We start from the raw sequence: 26,957 nt of genomic DNA on the forward strand, positions 1-26,957 counted from the left end.
GGCTCTGGTGACCTCGTAATTCGCAAAAAGCGCGTTTAACTGAACTTTATCACAAGTAAACTCTGCGGCAGCCCGATTCATCGCTCGGAGCGTTGAAATCATCTTCTTTTTCTTCTCCATTTCAGCAGCGGGGAGCGTGCGGGCGGACTCAGGCTGCACGGTGCAATCTGCAGCGCTTAGACCAACCCCGACCGCTGCCACCGATAACGTTTCAACTATCTATCGTTACCGAGTGTTGATTCTTAATCAGCTATTAAATGTTTGATGGTTGGTTGCGGTGTTCTGTGCGTGTTTACAGCGCCCTGTAACTTTGTTCTGCTGGTGGCAGTTTCCCTTCTGTCCACAGAGCGGTACCGTTCATTGACAGTGACGTTCCTGTCCACATGTGAGGTAGACAAGTTTATTTGAACATTCCGCTTATGTCTCATTATACCCTCGTGCATCCAGAACCTTTGTTGCCTGAAGTTATCAGACCCCCACCAATCTTTTTTTTCCTTCCTGTCCGAAACCTCGGAGTTTCTTGAAGCCGTGCAGCCTGGGAATTTGCTCTTCCTTAACTTTCTCCGGGGGTCAGGGGAATTGACCCCAAAAGAATGCATAAGCCATAAATTAAATTCAACAATCGCGGGGCTTGTCCATTTAGAGAAGATGTACTCGAACAGACAGTTTTCCATTTAAGCCGAAATATCTGAAGCTCCTCGCTCCCGGGATAAACGGAACAGAAGTTCCATTGTGAGAACTGTACATGTGTCCATTAGGGGTTATTTTCTCACCTTTTATGTGTTTGTTGCCGCAAGACAGTTCCAGCAATTAATATTAAGGCCTTCCAGTATAAAATGCTTGTTTAGATATTTTTAGACGCCAGATTTTGGTCATATTTTAGGATACTAAAAAGCACTTAAATTTCAGACACACTGCTCATTGAGGAAATATTTATTTTTGCACGCACGTCAATTGATTTTGCAGGTTTATGATAAATTGAAGATTTCCTAAAATATCACTCCAAGATCATTAATTTCGGCAGCAGCGGGTGTAGAATGCCCCCACATTTTAAGACGTTTTCCAAAATTAGACACACTCCCTGAGTAAAAAACAAACAAAAAAAAAAACCAGCACTCTGAGGCTACTGCGGGACTTCTAATAACATTTTAATAAGACGGGAATCCACTATGACAACAGTTTAAACCTGTTTTTTCCCCCTTCTGTTTCTGCTTCTTCTGTGTTTTCAGCACCGAGCACGTGCATTTTTCGTCCACACAAACGACACACCTGTGGCTAATTAATGAGACTGTAATTAACTCCGGCATCCCCCCCTCTTTTTTTCTTTTAAGACCTCAAACCCAGATAGCCCGCGCATTACTATTATTATTTTTGCCACGGTGATAAGAACATTCGGTAGTCCGCTCCTCCGCCCAAGTAAAGTTTTTAGTCGGTGTGGCATTTTGTTTTGAACAGTTGCTCTTACTGTGGCTGTTTACGCACGTTTCCTCATAAGGTAAGCCGGTTCTGGAGACCAAATGCAAGTCTAAATGGCACATTTATAATTAGACTGCCCATTCAGCACATTGTCCTGATTGCTATACAGGGACACTCGGCTCTGTCTCTATAAGAGTTTGTCTCTGACGGCTTGTGCAGCTCAGCGTGTCGCTCAGCAAAAGAGCGAGAGAGGGAAGAGTGAAAAGCGGCATTAGAGCTCTTTGATGCCAGCCGCGCTGGCTTTTATTGAACCTTTCTCACTTATTTTTCCACATGAGAACTACCGGCAACTTAATTAATGACCTTCTTACTTTATACTGCACAATTGGTACATGCAGCTCAAATGTGCATTATAGTCGAAGAAATGTGAAGTGTAACTAATTTTGGCAGTGTGATCCCCTTGAAATATTCACTGTATTTCCTTTTTAATCAATACTGCCACTGACATGTGCGCATTTATTTCACTGAAATTAGAAACAAATCTATTAAAACTAAACTAATCTGTGTATTTGTATATTTCTCTAATACATAATACAGGGCAATAAAATCTTATGTAATGTTGCCTGGCCTTGCACCTTTCCTGTATTTTCAAAGACTAATCTGCGTCTGGATATTGGGGTGAGACTTGAGCTTTTTTGCAAGACTGAGAAATAAGGCAGCATTTCCCACCTGGACTCAGCATAAGATATAGGGTCGCTAACACTGATCTGCCAGTAAGTTCAAAGTTTTTTAGGACTTACAGTTTGGCAGAAAGGGAGGAAGCCTCTCGCCTCAGTAGCTGCTGCTCTGTCCATGTCCAGTGTCTCCAGTATTGCATGACATGGTGATTTTATATTTATATAATTTATATTTGTTTTACTGAGTGGAAGAGAAATGATGAGGCCATTTTAAAACGAGTTCAGACTAAAAACCACAAACTGAATAAACCTCAAATCTTGCCTTTAACTGTCCTCATACACAGGTAGGATTTATTATTATTATTATTATAATTTAAAGCTCTTGAGCCAACAATTCGTGGGATCAAAGAAAAAGATGGGAGCGAGTGAGAGGGAAGGAGGGCGAGAAAAGGGGCGCTGAAAGAAATGTGCTTCATGTGATGCTGTGAATATTAATGTCTTGCTCATATATGTGATTATCTGATTATTAACGGTTGATTCTGTTAACGCAGAGGGTACATTTGGCATAACTGTAAAGGGGGGGGAATAAAGAAAAAGTCCCTGTCTCAGTGATGATATATCTTACCCATGTTATGTTATTTTAATGCTTAAAAACCTGTTATTTAACTCCAAGCCACACACTCATGCAAATGAAGGTGCTGGTGTGTGTAGGTTTCGTTTTACGGCCTTGCTCTTCTGTGAACAGTCTCACTCGGAGTGTGTTCCCTTGCCAAACTGAATTCTTTAATGATATTACAACCAATTCCGCTCACGATAAGCTGATTTGACACGCGCACAAGGAAAATAAAATGCACTCACAGCGACATATCTCTTTATTCGGGATGCAAATAATATTTTGCCACATGCAAACTGTGCATTGTCGTGAATGACGATAACAATATGTGTATGAGTGTGTGCAGATTATTTCATGAAAAAGTTGGGTTTGTAATGAGGTGGCTCCACTCGGCTCGAGTTCTTTAATTTTCCATTTCTTTTCAATTGTTCTTGTTGTACTGTTATGTTATTTATCCTGTGTGTGTGTGTGTGTGTGTGTGTGTGTGTGTATGTGTGTGAGAGAGAGAGAGAGAGAGAGAGAGAAGGGCGGGGGGCTTTATACCTTGGCATGCCTGCATACATGTGGACACTCTGCAAGAATGGCTTTACTCTTGTAACAGATAAAACTACTGTTGACTGTGATCTGAAATGTCAAAATCCAAAAAGTCACTACATTTCTCTCAACACACATATCATCACTGGGACTTTGGACACTTGTCTTTCCATTTGTACTGTTTTTTTTTTGGGGGGGGGGGGGTTGCAAAAAACAGCTATTTTATTCCAAGCGACAGGTCAAGAGTAGACTGTGGTCTACTCTTGACTGGGAGAGGGGAAGCTATAGAGGCAAAAGGTGGTTGAGGGGTGTACAGGTACTAGTCTCCCTGTGTTTGTGGCGGTAGCTAGGACCTAATGATAAACAGGATAAGAGGAGGTAAAGAACAGCAGGCCTGGTAAAGTTTGAGGCGAGGCGGGGGACTGTTGAAGGACCGCAGGAGTTAATGAATGTGGCAGCACGTGTTGTGACATCTGTCTTTCTAAGTGTTATCTAATTTGCTGCACAATCTTCCAACAATGATAAGAAGCGGTGCCATAGCATTTTCTTTTGGCAATTTTACCCTTCAACAACGAGTTCTTGACAACTTAGTAACACGCCACTAATTAATGTCACTAAATTAATTATGGCTCTTCACTGTTTGGAAAATTGTCAGCTCTCACAGGCAAAAATACCGATGCTATCAAGGGTCAGTGGAGCCAGAAAGAGCGGACAGTGGGGCATCACCTCCATCAAGTCAGCCTCTTAAATGAAAAGCTGTGATAATGTGGAGCCAGGCAGATAAATGTGAGCGAGTGTAGTACACCAGCTGTTTCAAAAGGCATCTTAAGGTTCCTCATTTTAAATTTTGTCCAGCTTTGGCTGTTACATTGCCTCAATCTAAATGAGAAAGGTTTTTTTTTTAATATTGTGCTTTTTTCAAGAACACAGGTTCCTTTAATGTCAAAGATTCAACTTTATTGTGTACTATTTCTTATTAATTTGTTTATTTTTTACTACTAACACATATGTGCACCAACACTTACTGAACCTCAACAAAGGCAGCAGCGGTTTTTCCCTCTGCTCTGTTAGATCTCAGTGTCCCCCTGGCTGCTGTAAGTGAACAGTATTGCTGACATTACAAGATTACAGATTTAAAAAAATAAAACCTAAATATGTGTATCATCACAGGAACTGTATAATTGCACAAGTAATGTAAGTGGCCCATTTTGATCTGCATCATTCACTCTCCCACCGAATATGTTTTTCTCAAAATAATTGGACATTTTCTTTCAGTCCATAGCATAGTTGTGCATAATTAAGTTTGACTTCAAAATGCAACAGTCTAGGCTATGGTAAGTAGCCTTTGTTGATTTTTTTTTTAAATCACCCATTAATATGTAGAATTAATTGGAAAGGCGTTGGTGGCCGCATTTCTCTGACACAGGTCTGGGACTGTAATCAGGTGGAGGAATTAGCCCGGCTCATTGTTTTTTATGAATCACATGAAGATTTGTACAGTGGCTGTGTGAAGATGGTTGCCTCTATTTCCATATCAAAGAGGAACACAGTGCAGCCGGGCAGTAATTAAAATGTGGTGGATTTTGGAGTCCCTGCGCACACACGCACATGCACACACACACACAGGCACCACGCTCTCTCTCTCTCACTCTCACTCTCCCTCACACACACACACACACACACACACACACACACACACACACATGGGAATAGGGGCACAGGCATTAGTACACTTGCACAAACGGCATACAGACCAAGACTGAGAACTGTCAGGTTGTGCAAAAAGAGTGCAGGTGGTTGAAACTGAATTTTAAACAAACATTTGTGTCGCCCTCGTGTCTTTTTTTTTTTTTTTTTTGTGCTGCAGTTTGGGTATTAAAAAAAAAAAGTTTCTTTCTCCCTGTTTTTGTGGCAACCATTTTGTTAGCTACAGTCTGAAAGAGTCGTGCATTAATTATTATTTTGACTCACCAGCAGCTTTCACTGACTGCGGTCGTGCTAAACTTTAATTTCAGCCGCAGAGGAAAAAGTGCTTATTTGTCAGCGCATGTGCTTTTAACAGATAGACAGATATATGGTCTGCATATGTGTGTGCGTGTGTATTAGTGACCTTGCTCCAGCATACTGGGACTAATCAAAAAAAGAAGAAGAAGCTGTGATCTTTTGCCCCAAGTGATTTCTGCCCTGTTAGAATTGGAGAAGCTCTGAAGACCTGAGATTGTGTCTTGTAAGTGAACAAGGGAAAAGAGATTAGTGTAATGTGGGCTTTTGCGCTGCTTACACACAAAAGCATCACAACAAGCCTTTTCCTTGTGATTCCTCCCATTGTGTGCGGATCAGGCCATCCCATGGGCAAGCTGCTGCCTTGGAGGAAGCATTAAAACACTCCATGAAAATAACTTGAGCCAGCACGAGCAGCTGTGACACCGGGGGTTTTCGTGTAAATATAATGTGAGGGAATGCCATAAAAACCTCGCTATCTAATAAGGGAGAAGCTGTGCAAATATGGCATACTGCACGTATTTGAATTTCTCATTTGTCATGAATACCCACGCTGTAAGAATGCATCAAGCAATTCAGCATTTAGGACCGAAAACATTTATCCAATTTAATCAAGTATTAATGTTTTTTACAATGTTTTATGCACTCTATATTCTCAGAAGGCAGTAGTTATTTTTGTATTCAAGTTAAGCAGGTCTCCACGGTCCTTTAAAGCCGAACAATTAGGCATTATCCAATTGGTGGAGTTTAATAGCTCGGCTTGGCATCTGCCAGCTTGATCTGACATGAGATGTAAAATATGCCTCACAGTTGCATCTAAGCCAGCCAATTTGGCTTCATTATTCTATGGTGGAGCATTAAGGATACCGGGAGCAATTTTTTTTGAGCACACGATTGTTTCTGTGTGCACATTTGCCTGCTTGCTTGTACGCAGCATTAATGCATATATGCACATCTATATTGTTTTCTTACTGTGCACTGAAGCTAAGTGAAAATAATGATCACTTTTGTCATAATCTCCAACTTGGACTCACAAAGCAGAACGCTAGCTGATATGCGCAATTTATAATGGTGTGCGCACAGTAATGCTATAACAAAGACCGCAAAGCCTTTAATGTGTTATTACATAAATGCCACCTGTAGAGTTCATTATTTTTTAAAAGGCAAGCCTTTTATAAAAACTATATGCTATATAAAAACTCTTTGCTGCTGCTAAATTTTTAAGCTCTCCACATATTGTGTGTTGTCCCTCTTGGGTGGAAACAAACCCTGATCAACCACTTGCATCATGGAGCAGCTACGGTGACATCTAAAACAGGCGAGGAAGTTATGGAAAAGAAAAGGATGTACTGGGCCAGAAATCATATTCCCAACAGCTTCTCCCGAGGAAAACACTAATGTACAAAGCCAAAAATAAATCAAAGTGACAAAGAGGGAGGGTGGGGGAATAAATGGAAAGGGTCTTGTGGCTAAAGTTCTGATGAGTTTAACCATAGCATCTCTTCTTGCCCAGGTCTTTTGTTTCCTTTCTGAATAATTTCTTTTTACACTTACTTGGATGTGTTACAAATCTGTGCTCTTAATGTGCATTATGAGAAAATGGCTTCTGCAGACTCGACCACAATCTTCTCTTGGTCTCTGTCTTTCTCCCGCTCTGGATGTCTGTCTTTGTTTTCCCCTCTCTCCCACTCACTCTGTTAGTGAAGTGTGTGTGTGTGTGTGTGTGTGTGTGTGTGGGGGGGGGGTTAGGCACTGTTGGTAAAAAGATGAGCTAAAAGTAGATTTTCTGAGAATTTCTGAGACTAAAACTCTGCACAAATAATGATGTTGGTATTCACGTCGCCCCAGATCCCTCTGACGTTGAGATTAAACTTGGTCTTCTTCAGTCCAAGAAATGGATTTTTGTCCTGACCCACAGTTGGTGAATTTGGGGAAAATGTTACATTTTCGAGGTGATTGATAACATTTAGTGTCCTAATTTGAGTCTGCGAGTATATGTCTTTGTAGCATCAGAGAAGCAGCTTTTATTTGTTGCCAAATGACTGGAAATATTTTTATCCATCACTCTGACGACTTGTGCTGTTCTAGAACCATAACAGAAACACTAATCCTGGAAAATATGAACTTTCAGCTTAAACCAAATTTGAATTAACAACCATCTGCTTGTTCTTTTGAAGATCCATGAGTTAACATTCATACTTTAGAAACAACTGTTGGAGGCAGTGGAAACATTTTACCCACTCTTAAATTGCACAAGAAACCTCTGATTGGCTCAGCTGTACATTTATAAGCAAAGTGCAGCTCTAGCAATGAAGGCCAAAAAAAAAGGCAACTCAGAGCTTGAAGAATAAAATCAGAGAGAGTACCATCTGTGACAATCTCCTGTTTCATGAATGGTACTAAAAAAAGAGAAATCTGCTGAAATGACAGAGAAAGACTGGGGTTTGGCCCATGCAGAAAGTTTCCCATGAGCGTCTTTGAAAATCTTACGGGATAGCCACTCTGGCACACGCCACCCGCCCACATACAATATACGCACACATACAAAACACAGAGTGGTGTTTCTGCCAGGCATATGATTGTAGAAATCTCTGGGAGGAGGCCCGTGTGAAGCACGATGATTGGCAGGTGGTGGGTAGGGATGTAGAGGGATTGGACAGGAAAGAATGTCAACACTTAATCTTTTTTTCCACAAGACAGGATGGTGTGTAAAATAGACAACTTTAAAAAAAAAACATGCATTCTGCTTTTTGCTCCATTATTGCACAATATTCAAGTCCACCTTCTACACACTACAATATGTGACTAATTTGCAGCTGCAATTTACGCTCGCTGTCAAATGTTGTTTGGAGGATTATGTTCTTGTACGTCAGCTCATACGGAGGAGGTCAGGGTGGATGGTCAGGCACGTAAAGTCTTCTGTGGCAGCTGGAGTTTGGACCCAGTAATATTCAAGTTGACGTTTCACGCTGAGATGGTCGCAGTATTTTTGCAAACCCCTAAAGAGGCTTCAGCTTTCTAAACATAGCCCTAATGCATTTGCAGCAAGCAGCTTTTTGCGTATCTGTAACCAAGTGCTTGTTTGTATTTCCTAAACATTACCGTAAAAATGCAATTATGCTTCAGTTACGAAAAAAGGATATTGCACAAACAAATGACAAACTTTATATTGACCAGGAAAAGAAAACGCTCCTAAAAAGGCGAATTAAGAAGAATATATAAAAATAAAACTTGACAGCCTGTGAAAACACCACCGCTTGACTTAGGTGTATGTGTACACAGACTATTAGACTTCAGAGGTTTCCTTGTTCAGCATAGCTAAGGTTGAGTTTTTTTTGTGTTAGTGAGGAGAAAGGCTTTGTGTCCTTGGTTAGGGGTGGGGTAGATTAGGGAGGTACAATGTTCCTCCTCATCTTCAGCAAAGCTAAATTTATTGGATACCATCTGCAGGGTGGAGGAGTTTGGGTTGTGGCCAGGCCAAAGAAAGGCTTCTAATTAAACAGTCATCATTATCAACTTGTGGTCAGTGATCATCATCCCCAACACTGGTTCTCCAAGATGAACATGGAATCATGAGGCTTTCCTTGAAGCCCATTCTGGACTGAGTCAGAATAGAAGAAACAGAGGAGCAAAGTGCTAGTGAGAACATTTTTTTAAACTTTTTTGGCAGAACAAGCAGCATGAGGCCCTGTGCCATATCCACTCAGGTTTAAACAATTATCCGACATCAGAGAAACCAGTAGAGCCTCAGCGCTGGCACAACCGTCATGCTTTTGCCGGCTGTACTTCAGCCTATGGTTTCAGACATGGCCAAGTGTCACATGTAAGCAGAGCTTTCGATAATTTCAATTAGTGTAAGAGGGTGTGCCTGCAGTATCTGTATCACTGCTGCTGGAGGAGCTTTCCTTTGAGCTTGACAGCCCCTTAATATAGTATTTCATGGTTTGATGTGTGAGTGACACAGAGGCGCTCCAAGAGGATGGCAAAATGGTTTATTAGGACCTAATTAGAGCTCTGTGATTAAAGGGGAAGTGACTGTGATTAGGAGACCTGCAGATGATGTGGAAACATGGATGAATATTCAGAGGAGAAAAAACATAGTATGTATTAGCCTGTGGGTGTTTTATGTGTGTGTGTGTCTGTGTGAGAGCCTTTGTAGAATATCTAAGCACGAAAGAGTCCATGGTGCCTCAGAGCAGTCATGTTATGGTATCATCTTTACAACAGATCTCAGCAGAGGAGCTTTACAACTTAAGCTATTAGGTAAAAATGCACCAATGAATACGATACCAAAAACAGCTGATCTTCTCCTTTTAAAAACAAAACAAAAATTAAATGTGCACACTGAGTAGCTCTCGTCTTACAAACAAAAGGGCTTTTTTATGATTTTGGTGCAGCATGTATGAGTGGACTTTCACAGCCAATTGAACTTGAAACCATAAGGAATGTTCTGCAAAGCGGGGTCTACTTTGGGAAGCTTAGGGCACTCGCAAAGAATCACACATTCTTGCGAGCTTCAGAGTATGCGCTGTTTAATCAAAGAGATAAATGGTCTTATTATTATTAGTCTCCATCAATGGAGAGATTAGCATTGGATTTTCTTTCTTTTCGCCTCACAAACTTCTAACTTTTTCAAATATGTGATAGCCACTGCCATTAGAAATCATTTATGGGAGTGTTCTGAGGGCAGGAGATTGTCAGCAGGGCCTTGCGATTTTACAATTTCACAACTGACTTCCTCCTTAAAATGACACTGGCTTACCTGCCTATTACTCCCTTTGATTTCTACAGTACATGCTTCTGCGCTCCGAGAGGTATTCATAATAAGCTTAAACTCCACTGGCTTCATTGCTAAAGGGTGCTTATCTCTCTACTATTCAAGAGAAAGAAGGCTAATATTTTTTCCAATTTCAACATTTTACCGTTTACTCTGCCCAAAACCACGTTTGCAGGGCTGTTGTGGAGAGCAGGCATGCACACACATGTATATACTGACACGCAGACGAGCACGTGTGCCTTTACACACACTTACACACACTCTTTTTGTGGCTGTTCCTTGGAAATATTATTTTTGCACTTCGAATATTGAAATTTTAGAGCTGTGGCTCTTTTTTTTTTTTTTAAAGATGGATGGAAGTCACGTATTTTAGCACATTTATTTATGTTATTATGTTTTATTCAGTCCACATTTAAAACTCAAATTTCTAAAGGTTTGTGAAAACCAGTCTGCAAGTGTGCTCGGCTCATTCAATTGAAATCTAGTTGTGTTTAAATGAAAAAGAATCCCGAAAAGTGTTTTTCTTTTATTAAATAGATCATACTTAGCTTGCAGCACATATTCCACGTTTGGACATGCAATTTAATATGTTTACATTTCCCTCCCTCCCCCTTCTCTGGAATGTTTAAAGTGTGCAAGCTTCAAAATGTATACTCATATATAATGTAAGGTACACTTGAAAAGTAGTTTGCGGTGAGCGGTGGCCATGGAGGACCCTCTCTCTTTTGGTTGGAGAAATGTCAGTTTTTCTTGAGAAGCAAAGTAATGAGAAGCATGTGTTAGTAGAAACTTCTTTTTTTATGCGACCCACCTGTCGCGCTTTCAACAATCAGGACTGAGTCTGGAGAATTAATTAAAAGAGGCTCTATCTCCTGCTCATTGTTCTTTTTTAGGAGCTTTGCAAAGTGCCTGGTCTGACGTTGAGGGCAGCACACAGAAGCTAACCACTCGAACTGAAAAACTAAGTCCTAATGGCTACCAGAATTTAAACACACATAATCTGTAGGTGCCAAGTGTTTGTTTGAACTACATCTTTCTCCAGCAGTTAACAGTGTGTAGTAGGTTTGTACTGTGAGCCTAAGTGCTCCCCAGCCCTCTGCCTGCATGTAGCCTCAGCTTGCTGACTTTCTCAGTTTTACCACTGCTTGTGCCATGCTGTAATGGGCTCCCAGGACATGATGGGAATAACTGCCTGACAATGTTTTTCTTACCCCCCTCATTCTGCAGTAAATGTGAAAAGTGTCCAGAAGCATGGAATATATGGTACAGGTTGTGATGTCAGTTGTTATTGCTGGATATGTAAACCAGTAAATTCTGGATTATTTTCCACAATCTGCTGTGCAGAGGGCATTATGTCACAAAGGCCACATTGTAGCTAGTTGGGTGTAGAGGAGTGGTGTGTCTCTCTCTCTTTCTCTCTCTCTCTCTCTTGTTCTGTGCCTTGCTTGCTTCTAGTCCAGACTGCAGCCTTACGTTATGCCCATTTCCTTTCTTTGTGCTGCAATCAATGAACAATGGACCTATAGGATGTTTTACATAATAGGGAAAAAAAATCATGCAAGTGCGAAGAACAAATCTAACTAAGGATCTTATCCAGACTCAATTATTTTCCACGTTTAATTTGGTTATGCGCATAATCGTGTAATCGTATAATCATAAGGTGTTTGTGTGTTCATGCAATTGCGCAGATAGTGTGAACTAAATGGATTTTGCGTGCAATTTTTTTTAAAAGCGATAAGATTCATTGATAGGCGATAATGTATATATTTCTATTTCGCTGCCGCACAACTGGGACTGACACTGCCTTTTTATAATTCAGTGTAGAATGGAAGAGCTTCCTGTTTTTTCACTAATTAAATTTGCCACTAACATATGCTGGCAGGAACCGCTTACCTTGTTTGACTTATTTATTGCCTGACTGTAGAGGTAATTTGACCTTTCATTTCAAAGGCCCTTTTTTAATCCAGAAAAGGAGTGTTAAACTCAATTATACCAGTGATCAGTGGCTCAAACACTACATTTGTTTCCTCTGAGGGGACAAGCCAAGTGGAGCCCTACTCTCAGTCCCCTGTCACTGACTCCTGGCCCTTCTACCCCTTCATGCCACAAGGGGGGGAGAGGTAAATAAGGAGGAGAAAGAAATGGGGATGGGGGCAAGAGGTAGACATGAGTGAGATGAGAAAGGGAGAATGAAAAAAGGGGTGGTGGTGGGGTGGGTGGGTGGTTGCCCTACAGCTCTTGCCATGTCACTGGAGATTTGTGTCCTCCTTTTAAATCATTTCCCTCTTTAGAAGATTAAGAAGGCAGAAATATTCTCAAACTGATCATTTTTCCTCCTCCTAAATGGACATTTAGCATTTGCATTTGCAAATGCTGTTATTAATTGTGGGTTTTAAAAAAAGAAAGGAAAAACAACATGACCTCTGCAACTGTAAATAAAAACAGAGGTTATAATGTTAATTGTTGAAATGACTGTATGGAGGCAATGAAGTCAATGCAAAGCGCATGCCCTGATCAGATTTACTGCACGGCCGCGTACACTTAAAGGCTTTGTTATTTATTTACATGACCTTTAAATCTTATTCAGGTTTTAGGTATTTTTTTCTACATTAAATTAAGTGCTGTGCATCTCCTTAGCTTTATTTCTATCATTCAGTTGGTTCAGTAACCAAAGTGTAAAAACTAAAAGAAGCTTTTGGAAGGTTTTTATGATGTAAAATGTTGCTTTGTATTAATAATTAATAAACAGAGTTTATTCCTTTCCAATGTTTCTTTGTTACCTGCATCATGCTGAAAAGGTGTCCCGCATGCCCTTAGTTAAAGTAGTCCACCTATATTGTTCCGGTCTTACTACTAAAGCAGTCATTTGTCAACTTAAGCCTCCTTTTGCCAATCGAAAATGTGCGACAGTAACACAAGTCATCAGTGGAAAAAAACCACAATCAAATAGTGCATCCCTGCCTCTCCTCGAACAAGGAGAACACTGAATAATTTGTGGACACCAATGCCTTGTTGTAACCTGATCATTTATGGATCAGTTGTTTCCTTTCTGGTTTAATTCACCATGTGATTGATTTTCAGTGCAGTACTGCTGGAAAATATCCACACTAAACTGTGCCTGAAATAGGGAATCATTTGAATACAGATGCTTACGGCTTAGGCCTTGTCACTGGAAACCACTTGGAGCCAGGAGACAATTGCAGGTTGATTATGTTGCTTCTGACAGAAGTTGCAAGTCCTTTGTACAAGGCAGAGATATTTGCATCTAAATGCTTATTGTAGGCATCTAAACAGCATAAAGACTGATTGTAAATGCCAGCTGTTTGGCTGTACTCGGGGAATAAAAAAAGAATTTCAATAAGGAAAATTGGGATGGAAATGAGGAAGTTATTTTCAAACAGTGGAGCTGAAATCAATAAGTAGGAAATGGTGTGATGGTTGTATATTTTTATTGTGTCTGTTTGTACAATCATATGAATCTATTTACAGTTAGCACTGTATGCGGATTTTAACTAGTGGAAATACAGTATTTATATTCATATCTTTTCATAATATTGTTACTGCCAGCGGCTGTTTGCTTTTCTATCTGGAACTAGGTTGCACTGCAGGTGTGAGAAGAATTTGCTGGTTAATTTCTCAGATTTTAAATATACAGTAATTATTAAAATATCTATTTTCTTTGGATCGTTTTTATTTTTCTTTACAGGCAGTTCAGATACAAATCATTCCACCCTTTGTTATATTTGTGTGAGTGGAAGTGTTCACATGTGTGCTATGTACTGTATGTAAGTGCAACCATATATGTGGGTGTACGTGTGTGTGTGTGTGTGTGTGTGTGTGTGTGTGTGTGTGTGTGTGTGTGTGTTTGTCTGGTGCCCAAAGCAGAGTGATGCCCCTGCTGATTCTGCTCCTCTAGCTCTTTGTCCTGCAGCACTCAGTGTGTCTGCCTCCTCGGGAGACTGGCAGGCTTCTCTAGTGTGGCTCCACAAAGGCCCAGCCTCCTTTGAGGTGTTAAAAACTTCCATTTATGCATCTCCCTGGACAAAAAAAAAGCACCAAGCCCATTTGAGTCCAGTAGCAACACAGGCAGACATTGTGGCCACGCTTCTCTAGCACTCATTTCACAGATTCTAAAACCAGTATGTGGTGAACAGGATTTGAGGGGCTAAAGTGCCCCGCGAGGCCCAGGCGATAAGAGGGGAGAAACACCACCACGCAGTAAACTAGAAGATGGGACCTAGGAAAATAAACACATTACCTGGGAGAGAAAGAGAGAGAGACTTGTTTTCATGCCCCTGCCCCCCAACATACACGAAAACAAAAACTCCACACCGAATACGAAAGGCAGAGAACAAAGGGGGGGAGGGGGGGGTGGAAAGGGGAAAAAAAATGGGTATTTCAGAAGTTAAGAAAAGAGGCCTAATCAGTGTGCAAAAAGACAAGGCTATTCTGTGTTGTTCTGTCTTTACAGTCTTTGGAGTAAAGAATATGTGAAAGAAAATCAAAGAGAATTGATAGGTTGCACGCCTGCATGTTTGGAGCACTGGGGACTGAATGCCGTCCACCGCGGAGGAAAACATTTTACTTGCTGGTCGTTTCTCTCCCTTCACCCTGCCTCAACCCAGTTGCTCAGTAAATAGACTTTTATTCTTGTTATTTGACGCCGAGGAAATGACAGATAATGTATTTGCCAAGCAGCACATGAAAGCCTCGTTCAGCCACAGCACTGTATCTGTATCAGAGCATTACTTTTAACAACCTCTGGGTAGAATAGCTGTTGCTTGAGAGCGATTTTTTTTTTCTCCCCTAGTTTTATCTGACATTACTGCATTTCAGCTCTGCCAAAATACTGGTCACTGTTTCACACTCGACAAAGATGTTTTAACTGGAGTGACACTCTGGTTGTCATTCTTGACGCACTGGTGCTAGACATTTTGTGAGTGTCTAGTCTGCTGTAAGTTCAGCATCAGAAACGGGATCGACCCGACGTCGAAAAGGGCAAGTCTGAGAGAGACGGAGGGTAATGATAAAGAGAGAGAAAAGAGAGATTTGTACGGTTGTGACAGTTGTGTGGTGTGCTGGAGCATGAAACAGCTGTTGGCATGTGACCGGCCATGTTTTCAACACCAAATTACTCAATGACATGATAGATCGCTTGCGGAAATACTCTTTGTCTTTCTGACATCACAGCGGCAGGCTTTTTATTTTTTCTGTATGAAGCGTATCACAGCTGCAGGAAGTGAATGAACTGTGCTTTAGGTGTTTCCTGACGAGTAATGTCCTCTCGTCTGTGGAGATTATGCACTGCTGTTTCATATTTCGCAGATGCTACAGTACGTACAGAATGGACTTTATGGAAGTGGATATTTAATAGACAATCGTGCTCAATTGTGTTCAATTACTATTTCAGCCTTTTCTGAGCCAGGATGTTCTTCTTTGCTTCACACCTTTGCCTTCAACACTCAACCCTCCCCTTCCTCCCATTTCCCCATTTTCCCTTGGGATAGCTGCTGTTATAGCCTCACCCCAATGCATCCCAAACTCCCCCATGCAGTCCCCAGTCTGACTGACTGTGCGGCTGCTGCATTTGCAGAGATAACCACAGTGCATCCAGGTAGGGAGCAGCCTGCTGATGGCATAGATTACCTCTATTGTCAAAATAACTAACTCTGCAGAATTCCTACTTTAGTGTGTTTGGACGCAGAGGAGAGTAAGGATTTGGAACGGAGGATTGGGAGGATATTTTTTTTTAACATGTTGTAGATCTGGATGAATTCCAGACAGAAGTTGAAGTAGAAGTTTTGGCTTGCTCATGCATATCCACACACGGCTACAGGAAGGTGAAATGCACATATGTGCACATATAACATGTGCATACATAGCATTACTGCAATATACAGTTAACAGAGGCACATGAAACACAAAACCTCTTTGGTATCCTCTGCTGTATATAGTTGTGGTGGTGTTTTCTATTGGTGCTGAGCCACTGTCACATGACGGTTTAAAAAACACAGCTCTCTGTTATGGATAGGGGAAATTAAATTAAGCTTAACCCTCGCCATAAGTAAACACATGTCTCGAATTTAAAGGTTCAGTTGATTTAAAAGTGAATCTTTCTGACTTGTGGTAGTAAAACTGCGTTCCTCCACAGCACATAAGAGGCTTGACCTCAAATCCCAATTTTAGCAGTCGTGCAGTACATGCGATGTGTAACGCAGTCAGAGGTAGTTTCTAGTGGCAGGTTTCGGTGTTAATTGGTTAACCTTGGAACTTAAACGCGTTGTGATCAGAGCAAATGCGTACTCCTGACTTACAGAAAGTGTAGGATCAGGTACTGTCCTCGGTTTTGCTTCACATCAGCTGTTTGGACTCTGAAATATGTGTTTGTGTGTTGCTGGCAAATGTCAGTGCTGGAAAAATATACCATAATTTATGGCTGTTTCTTTTCATATAAAAACTTTTAATGTAACATAAGTGTGTGTGCATATTTTCTTGTGTGTGTGGTAGCTCTGTCAAACCGAACATGGAGAAAAGGCCACTCCTTGAAAAAAGATTTCTCTGTGCTCATGCCTTCTATGTTAGCTGCATCACTCTGTTTGGATTTTTCTACCTATGAGCTAAACCTCCAGTATTTTCATTACAATGAAATTTCTAAACAGAAAAACAGTATTTGTGCTTTGCTTTGAGCCTTAAATTGTTGTCCAGAAAGGTCTAATTTACTGTGCATTTTTCTTTCAATGTAACTGTTTATTTAAAATAAACAGTTAAATGTATTGAAAGTTCATAAAAACGTGGTGTGACTAATAAATTTGAGTTTGAGTTTGACTAAAATTGTACATAGTAAGTCTGTGATCTTGTAATTAGGAATGGAGGGTGCCTGTTTTATGTTTCCTGCCTGTAGGTGTAATTCACAGCAGGAAAAGAGCTGTTACGTGCCTCTACAATAGGCCAGTTGACACGACTCTTATTACACCACAGGGATTGCTACACTGGCTTCATTATAATATCATTTGGGTTCACTCATTATTTGCAATTATAAATTTTTTCCCCCTCTCACACAAATAATTATCTTAAATAACCATGAATAAAGAACTCAGCTCCCCATGTATTATTTACCCCATTGTTCTCAATTAACATCAAATTATGAATTCAAAGGTTTGTTAATATCTACTATGTGTAATTAGTAGAGCCCTCTTTTATTTAGAGGCAACAGGAATTCAGCCTATAGTCAGATGACAAATGGAAAGAAAGACAAACTGTTTATTGAATTACCATCCATGAAATATGTGGTTTATCCAGCAGGCAGGGACGGTACTATACTGAATAGCTTCAAATATAACTTATTCCTGTGTATATGTGGGGACAAGAGTGGGTGTTTGCAGCTGGAGCATAGTTCACAGCAGTGAAATAGTGAAGCAGCACTTAAAAGGCAGGAGCAGGCTTCGAAATCAGAGGTGTAATTCATATAAGGCCATAACAAGAATACCGTTTCTTGAGTTTGTCGTCACTTAACTGAATTCCTCACGGATGTTTTTCTGTCACATGAAACCTTACATCATTACTTATATCATAATAATCAAAAACAGGCCTTGTTATAATGTGAAAAGGATTTTTCTCTGAGGAAAATTGATTTCCGTCATGGTGGCAGCAGTACATTGCCGTATGTTACAGCTTTCCATTCAGCTGGGGTCACCTGGGTCCCCTCTCTCCCATTGTCACATCCAGCCTCAAGGCTACCACATTCAGACCTGTCTGCGACTCTTGCCTTTATCTGTCTCATTCTACTAGCCCTCCAGCCTCCCACGCAGCAGACTGTACTGTGCTCTGACAACAATGCAGCAGTAGTCAGTATATTTATCCTGTCTTGTTGATGGTGGCTTATTGGCCCCAGCAATAGAAGACTGAGGTGCTGTAGAGCAAATTAGTGACAGATCAGTTAAGCGTGACCTCAAAAAACCCTTGGCCTTGTTTAATTGGCGGTGTTGAGGCAGACTAATTGTATAAATAAGCTGGTAATGAGATCTTGGCTTATTGTTAAAAACAAGATAATGTGAGAAAATGAGCATGAATGAGCTTGGAGCTTTTTCATCTCCCAAAGTATATGCTCTGATCACTGAATTGTTTTCGCTCTGTAATTATTACTTCTAAACTGTGGGTACATTTAAGTTTGAGTTGGCTCTGACCCCTGAATCTGTGCACTTATTCTACACTAGAGTTTCTAACAGAGCTCTTAAGTTGCAGCACTTCAGCATGATGCTGAAACTAGCTGAGCATGGCCCCTAAATAAATCATTAGCAGCCAATGCTTGATGAAAGAAAGCTACATTAAATAAAACAATTGCTGAACACGAAAACTGTTGATTAGTGGAATCTGCGGACTTGAAGACAGAATAATGAGGTAGCAGAGAAGTAGATTTTAAACATTGTCTAAGACTGATTCCTATTGGTAACAGCTGTCAAGAGTGGAGGTCAGACACTAACAAAGCTGTTTTAACTCAGCTGTGGAAACTCTGACCCTGAGCCAGCAGTCAATATGGTCCCAATTTTCTTCCTCTTGTTCGGTCTCTGTTTGTTCTAATGTAGGTAAATAGAGCCATCTAAGACCCATGCTGATTTTATATTACAAATTGCCTTTAACATATGCAATATTTTGCATACAAAGACACAACTTAATAGCTTTTTTCTATGTTTTTTTTGTCTTTATTATATTGCAGGTTATTTACATGAATTCAAAATCAACCAACCAGTGATCGCTGGAAGCTGGGGATTGAGTCTTTCAGTTTTTGTAAGTATCAATTTGCCCCTTCAGCTGTTTCTGTCTTGCACACATGTCTCATACACCCCTGCTGTCTTTCACCCACACTGAACACCTGCATTAAATGAAGTGGACAATTGGATAGGCACACAATGTATGCACAATTAGACAGTTATATAGGGCCAAAGTTACTGACACACCTTTCCACACTTATTTTTTTCTTGCATCATATATTCCTTCAGTTAATTTTGTGGTTAGTCAGAATTCTTTTCTTTTTCACAGCTTTTTCACCACTATTGTTTTGTGCTTTTGTGTCTTATAGTCCATTTTTTTGCGTGGGCTTTGCAGGTTTACGGTTAAATCTGGTTTTCTGCTAATGAATGAAAATATCTTAAAGACTATATGAGCTACATACACACACCCAAACAAAACCTTTGTGTGGGTATTGCTAGTCAAAGATGTAAAATCTAAAATATCATTAGCTAAAAGCAAATTCACAGTAATATTGCGGGTTTATACATTTTGTATATTTATATATTTTATGTCTAAATTTAGTTCTAATCTTGACAGCAGTTCCTGAAATTGTACAAATATACATATAGAAGATGTTTTAATTTCCATAAATGTCAACATTTGCACAATACTGGTTGCCGTCACTGCTGCGCCACTATGTATAACAGCCTATTTTTCTTTAACAGGGATGCAGTTTCTTCTAATTAAATTCAAATTATTGGAAATAATGTAACTTTTCTTCTGTCCGATTATAACACAATAATGCGTTGACTTACGTTCCATTAATGATTCTTGTTAACGATCTCTGAGATGTTAAAGAAGAGGGTGAGATTATGATGGATAATCCTGTAATACATATATAACAAATAAGTGCTAATCCTCAAAGTACCAAAGGGGCGCTATCATTTATACCAAAGCAGTATCAGGTCTATGTTTAAAGCACGTCAGAGTCACAGATCAAGCATTGTATAACTCTGCTTGTAAACCGAAATATCAATTTAAAACTGGTTTACGTGAAATTTTTCAAAGCAATATAGTAAGACCGTTTCTACGAAATGTGGCATTTTGCTTAAAATAACAGAAACACTACAGTTCTTTTTCTGCATCGATATTACTTTAACAACCTTTGTGCAGCTGCTGCTCGTGCACGTTTTCTAATAAAAATGTATCTTAGATATTAAACAAATAAAGGAGAGGAACTAAGTTTTTATTATTCTTTTCCTCCAAATGTCAGTTGGAGATATCATGGGAGTCATATTAATGTGACTGGAAAGCTCTTCAATAACAGCTTGGAAATGTCGCTATGAATTCAAAGTTCATGGCCATTTACCATTGTTTAATCACACCATTTCACACCACGCACGTACCTTCTGCTCAGATGAACACGCACCTGCCTACCAGCGATCTATCTCTGTGGCTGCCTGTTAGCATTTTTGAGACAGCCAGGTTGTGCTTTGTATGGCTGTAGATCATCTAATTAATCAGTCAGCGTTATTAGAAGCTCTCAGTACTTGCAGGCACTGTTGCGATATAATAAATAGATTTAATACTAGTGGGAAATAGAATAGATATATTATGAGTACTATGTTTTGCATAATCTGGCTGGCTTAATTTACAGATTTTTCTATATATGAAAAAAATAAAAGAGTAAAACCAGCAGAAGCAGGGTAAGCTTATCAAAGGCTGGGTTAATTCAAACTGAATGTTTTTAGGACTTACATCTTGCTCTGCCTTTAACGGAAGATCCATAATAATCCCTTTGTTGAAATCATCAAGAAACCACTTATAGTTTTCAATCTTTACACTAGACGCACCAGCATAGCTGTCAAAATCTGCAAGCACAAAACGACACAAGCATCTCAGGGTACTTGTGAAAATGCTTGTACTCAGGTCTGGTAGTTAATGAACTGATGCCTGAAGTAAAGAAATAAAGACTCCTCAGTAAAGTGCTCATGGTTAATGGTTATTGAATGCTATTAGGCACCTGTCACTATTTGTTAAAGAGGAAAATGCAACAAGACGCCCATGTGGGCAAGCAGTAGTGTCATCGCACTTTTTGAGACATTAATCTGGGTCTTTATGCGATCTTAAAACCTTCGACCTACAGGTTTAATTAAGCTCAAAATACGAGCTGAAGTAATTTAGTTTGGTTGCTTATACAACGTGTTTGATTACTCTCGTGCAAAGTCATTTAAAAAACACTTGAGGGGTATGTTAGACAATCTCTAGAACAGGTCATACACGCTCTCTGTTAAAATGCACCATTTATCCAGTAAGCCGCAGGCGCACGGTCTCACCGCTGCTGAGCCCACTATTGATGGCTAGACTGAAGGGGAGGTTGTTGGGAGCCAGTTTGTCAGAAATTAAATAAACAGCACTTCACCACAAAATGAAAATGAACAACCTTTGAATGGTTACTCTCCATCTATTATTTATCAAATGAGCCTCTTCAGTCCACTGACCCTGCAATGATTATGGTCAATATGCTGAACAGAGACTGCTTGACAAAGACTGCCTAACAAAGATTTTAATTCCATCAGCCTCAATTACTTCAGAGAATCCCAGAGTGAATTTGGAAAACTAATTGCTGCACATGTCATTACCTGGCAAGAATGTGTAAAACCTGCTTAACTTTATTTATCTTCCTATACGCTGCATTTAATTAATAGCTCCCATTCTGTATTGCTCGGGGATGACCTCATTTGAAGGGTCTAAACTAACTGTTGGCGATCTGATTATTCTGTTCTGATATTATTATTATTTTTTATAACGTTTGACAGACTTTATTTCACTCTCGGAAGAATAAAATTCTAATATGGATTTGGCCGCCGTCCTGCCTCTCACAGTCTGTTCCCTCGCACTGTAGGACAGAGTTTCATCTAGTAGCTATTCACGTCAGAAAACAGGACCAAAGAACATGCTATTAATCTCCTTGCTACCCCAGCTGTGGAAAGTAATGCATAACTAAAAGTCCTGTAAAATGAATTAATGATTTCAACCATGAACTTTTCTCCCAAAAAGCCATGAATCGTCTCCAACTGATAATGCACCACGACCCTGGAGTGTGGAATCCCTGTTGCGTTGAGAGTAGCCAGTTAATTGATTCGCAAATTATTTAAACTTTGTGGGGCCCAGGGGAGTGCTAGGCTCTAATGACAGCCCATTTTGAAAGAGCTGAAAAACTCTTCCCAGGCAAGCCTGTATTAAGTTGTAATAGTCGGCTAACAAGTCCAAACTGAGCCCCAAGATGAAATATGTGTAAGTACTGAGCATTAAATCGGGTTAGCTGAATACTCGTTAAATTAGGATGAATCACATCCTCAATTTAAGATATAATTTTATTGCCATTTATTATGTTTTTGCAAGCATTTGTTTTTTTTCCCACCTCCCCCAGTGGCTCTTTTATCTTCTCTCGCATAGCACACAATATGAAAAGCAGTCTGTTTATGATTCACATAAGAGGCTGAACATTGTTACCAGAGTCAGCTTACAAAAGCATGTTGTCATCTGTCCATCAGTATGCCAGTCACTGTAGGACAGTGACACTGAGCTATTAACCTTCTTTTTAATGGTGAATTTAAGGTGCTGAGGCCTTTACTTGACTTGGACAAGTTGAAATGTTGTCATCTGTATTTTTCCCTGTATGCTTCATAATGTGTGGCTATATTTAAAGGAAAATCAGAATGTGAGGAAAAAGTCGACAAAGCTCAATAAAACAAGTGTATTTGTGAGGTTTTTGTTGTGGGAAAGCTTTTATCTAGTTAACTGTGTATAGCAGGCTCAGCCAGTATCATACACACTTTACGTTCCATTGATTTTAAGTTGGAGTTGTTGGATCGCTGTGTTAATATCAAGGAGCCTCTAATCTCGACCCATTAGCAAGTGCTGTCATTCAGACACACGGTGTCGGCCTGATTTAAATAAAATGAAATGAAGATAGTTGTTTCTGCTCCCTTGGCTTCACTCATTGCCATAAACATATGCTCTGTGCCCCGCTTCTTTCCATCTTATTTATGACTTTAATTTGTTGTGTGGGCTGCGCAAGAAATCAAATTTAATCCAATCCTCCCAGGGACCCTGTCATATAATAACATGGTAATTTCTGTGTATCCTTTTGAAAAATGAGGAAATTAATTCTTCCTGACATGTTCTAATTATTCCAGTGTGAACGGCGGATGGGCTCCCCTCCTCCCTACCATCCACCCACCCCCACCCACCCCCCCATCCCCCTAAGTGTCAGTTGCCGACGGGTGGCGAGGTGCTAATGCTGACCAGCAGCGCGTTTAATTTGAAACATGAGCAGACACCTTTCAACACACCTTCCTAATGTTGGAGTGGCTCACACAAATTAATTCACTACTCATCTGGCAGCTCTGACTGAGGTGTGTGTGTGCGTGTGTGTGCATGCGTGTGCACGCCTCTATGCAAGCATGTATATGCGCATTGTATTTTAGGTGATGTAGGGAGTCACTGGGATACCATTAACATTAGTAAAGGTAACATAGGTTGTATATATGTGTCTGTCTGTGTGTGTTTGTGTGCATGCCTCTGGGTCTGGGTGTTGAGTTGACATTGAGATTGCTTGGTCTTTTTTCCCTCCTATTCGGATCTCCCTCCTCTTAAACCTGTTCTACCTTTTCACATATTTTGCTGCTCCATTGAGAGTAATGAAAGGCTTATTTAATTAGATTGTCATCAGGTAGCGTTTAATGCATCACTTCAGTTTTCATGGGACACTACTAACAGAGATGCTGAAACAATAACCTCATCTTTAAGGCCAAAAAGCCTTGGCACAACCCACTTATAGGTGTTGTTGGTGCAAAATTACACACCAAAATCAACAATAATCATACTTAAGGACATGAAAGAAAACATGCACAATTACAATTGTTTTGACTGCTGTGAAGACTTGGCCTATTTAAGCCCACAGGACTGTGTATGTTCAGGCTTCCTAGAGAAGAAATGTGTCTCTGCTCTAATTATGTACGGTATCGAAGCTGCGGAGACAAGAGCCCAAAAAATAAACAAAATTTGCTGAACTTTGGATTTGGGTTAAAAACCACAGAACTGTAATTGATTTTGTGTGTGTTGTCTCCGGGTCACAGAACAGAGAGCTCGTAGCTGTGGCGTCATGGTCGAAGAGAAGAGAACATGGCTTTGTGAGCTGTGGGTGGGTCCTTCTGTGACTCAGAGCAGGGAGAGGTGTCAACATGGCCGCCTGGCCCACAGGGATTAAAGTGCCTCCCCCTCCCCACACCCTGCAGGGTTAATCACTGCCATTTTGGATCCATGCAGAGGGAGCAAATACACTCTCCATCACTGTGGAACAACTGAGACACAAGCAACCAGTTAGGCTGCCACTGTGGGTAGATGTACTTCATAAGCTTCTTTCCACTCAGTACAATAGAGTGTTTTGAGCTCTGGTTTACTTGTCTTAAAAGGGTTGGAGTTTCTGGATCAGCGCATGCTCTTGCTATCCATTCTCATTGGGGTTTATTTAAAGGATATACCAAATAACCTGGGATGCAGTTACTCTTTGGTTCTGTGTAGCCAACTTCTGTGTCTCGCTGTGCACCCCGCACTATGTGAGCCTGTTAATGACTGAAGACTGAGAGTTCTGTCTCATGCCAAGACCCACATTGCTGCTGGCGGTGCATTAAATCAGCAGTCAATTTGACTGGAAGTTTGAAATCTGGGCTAGGTTAAGGGGATGTGCCGAAGCCGTGTTAATAGCTAGCTTGTTGTCCATATGGTACTGCTTTAATAGAGCACATTTGTTGCAGATGGTGGGAGACTTGGTTAGGCAGAGGCAGCTTTTGGCAGAGGCTCATTCTTCGAAAGGGCTGCCGCACTGCTCAGACTGGGCCAGGCCAACTTAGTGATGTCTATCCTCCCTGCTTCTTTCTCACCAAAAAGCCTGCCCTTGAATTGCAGCCTAGCTTTAATTTAAAGACTTTTTTATTCTGCATTCAGACAAGAGCAAAGACAATATAACTCAGTCACTTTTTCCTTAGTTTTTTCATTTTTTTCATTTTTCTCTCCAAACCGCACCTTTACTTCCATAGCCTAAGCTCAGTTGTTGCTGACCACAATGGGACTGCAGACAGCAGGCACAGCTGAGGAAACACAAGCACGTCGAGTAAAACAGCAAGGGTTATGGAATACAACCAACGACAAAGATAGAAACTGAGCACAGCCTTATCTATTCAATTTTCACCCCAACTATTTTTAGAAGTCAGCGGAAGGATTAAGGTGTCAGTAAAACACATAGACTCAGTGACAAGTGAAAAAAAAAAAGACAGTGCTCTTTAATCTAATTCTCATCCTGGCTTGTTTCAGATTTCTAAACCTTTTCTGTTGTGTAGGTTTTAAAAAAAAACTATTTATACATGTATTAGATTTTGTTTGTGTTCACTGTGCTTCACAGTGAATTCATATTTGAATTGGTAATTGTTTTAGTTTGTGTGTGCCTGCCTGCAGTCTATGTGTGCTTTTTGCACTCAGAGAAGTGAGGAGACACGCTTGATCTGCTCTGCACTGTTTGACGGTTGTTTTCTCACGTTGTCACTGGCTTGGTGTGCTCTGGCGTGGTGATGGTATTATGTGCACTGGGCCCAGCTGAGTGCAGAAAAGAGCAGAGCAGCAGCGCCCCTGGCTATGCCACTCCCGCCTCCCCAGACACCTTATTGTGAGAAAAGTCTCGGCTGAGCCCTCTGGGCCTTGTGGATCCACTGCCTTGCTAAGTGCTGGCCAGACTGAAAGGCACAGTGTCCTTGGGCCCGGCTCATTCTTTCCATTCTCTCAGAGGCTTTGTCTCATAAGCCAAGAGAGCAAGGGGAGAAAATGCCAAATTACACCCATGTCACTAAAACTTAAGGTGTTTAAGGGCTGAGATGTCATTTGCTGTAGAGTTTTGTGTTATTCATGATGATGAGGGAGTGCTATAGGAGGATAACTTCAGAAAGGAGTGTTTTTCTTTCCAATGGTGTTAAAAAGTAGTGATTTTCACGACAGGAATTTTGGTATGAAGTCTTTACGGCCCTTGAATTTAAAAGATATCAAAATGAATAAAAGGACAGTGGAGAAATAAAGCGTTGAAGTGAAATGGCCTATTATAATGCCGAAAATATTTCTGCAAGATATCCTCACCATATTTTCAGAGGCTGAAACATCTTTACTGGGCTTGTGAGATCAGAGAGACGTTTCATTTTCAACCACGGGTAAAAGTTCCACTGACAAATCTGTTCCTTGAAATTTCTGCCTGTTTTTCCCACTTAAAGTGAAGCACATGGAAGTCCTAATCAATTTTCAGCCAATCTTAACACAATAAAAGCACATATTATATACAGGCCAATAACACAGGATAATGGAAACCTGTTGTAAGTCAATTTTAAACATGTGTCTTCAGTATTTTTGTGGGTAAAGCTTCTGAACGACCCCTGCAAGCGGTGACATCATGACCACATCCTTTTGCCTCATTGGCGCTGCGAATCCCAGCTCGGGTCCCCTTGCGGCCGGGCTCCCAGAAGCCACAGCACCCTCGCTACACATGGGCTGCAGCTGGACCACCGCTGGCTACTCTGAACAGGCTAGGGCTGCTCTGGGATCTGCGGTTACACTGCTGGATGTACATGCGTATATCTGCGCACAGCAGTGGAAACAGTCTGTATAGAGATCAGTAGGCAGAGTTTATTTGATGCAAACATATCATCAGGCTCTCAGTGCAAAGCGATGTTGTATGCAAATCCACTCCCTGGATGGAAAGAGGTATAATTAATGATGTCAGATCATAAAAAGACAGGATGGGTTCCGAGTCATATTTCTGCTTTAATTAAAGACATAAGATCTCATATGAGGAAGATGTATGATCTCTGTGTTTTCTTTCTTTCTTTCCTTCTTTTCTCCCTTCCTCCTCCTTCTTCTTTTTCTTCTTCTTCTTGTTTTTTTTTTTGTTTAATTATTACTCATTTCATAGTGAAAATGGTTCTCTGTGATTTCTCCTGCCAGAACCCCACACGCTGACATGGAGGGCTTTCTTCGTAGCAGCTTTTTACTGAGGTTAGTTTCATTTCCGTTATTGCCATTTAGGATCATAGGTCGGGCAAGGGTGGTAGCGGGCTAACAGGGGTTAAACTCTCTGACACATGTTAGTTTTAGACTTTGTCCCGTGTGT

General features: G+C 40.6%; 1 protein-coding gene across 3 annotated transcripts in view; it reads left to right on the plus strand.

Moving 5' to 3' along the window:
* Nucleotides 1-26,957, plus strand: part of sox6 (SRY-box transcription factor 6) — a 124,066-nt gene that overhangs the window by 2,321 nt on the left and 94,788 nt on the right. For all 3 annotated transcript variants that reach the window (XM_063494612.1, XM_063494687.1, XM_063494528.1), the window contains exons 2-3: nt 18,732-18,802; nt 26,792-26,842. In XM_063494612.1, the coding sequence (XP_063350682.1) occupies nt 26,808-26,842 (35 nt within the window). In that variant the 5' untranslated portion in view covers nt 18,732-18,802; nt 26,792-26,807. The remainder of the gene's footprint in view (nt 1-18,731; nt 18,803-26,791; nt 26,843-26,957) is intronic.

The sequence above is a fragment of the Pelmatolapia mariae genome, linkage group LG1 (genome assembly GCF_036321145.2).
Source record: "Pelmatolapia mariae isolate MD_Pm_ZW linkage group LG1, Pm_UMD_F_2, whole genome shotgun sequence".
Lineage (NCBI taxonomy): Eukaryota > Metazoa > Chordata > Actinopteri > Cichliformes > Cichlidae > Pelmatolapia > Pelmatolapia mariae.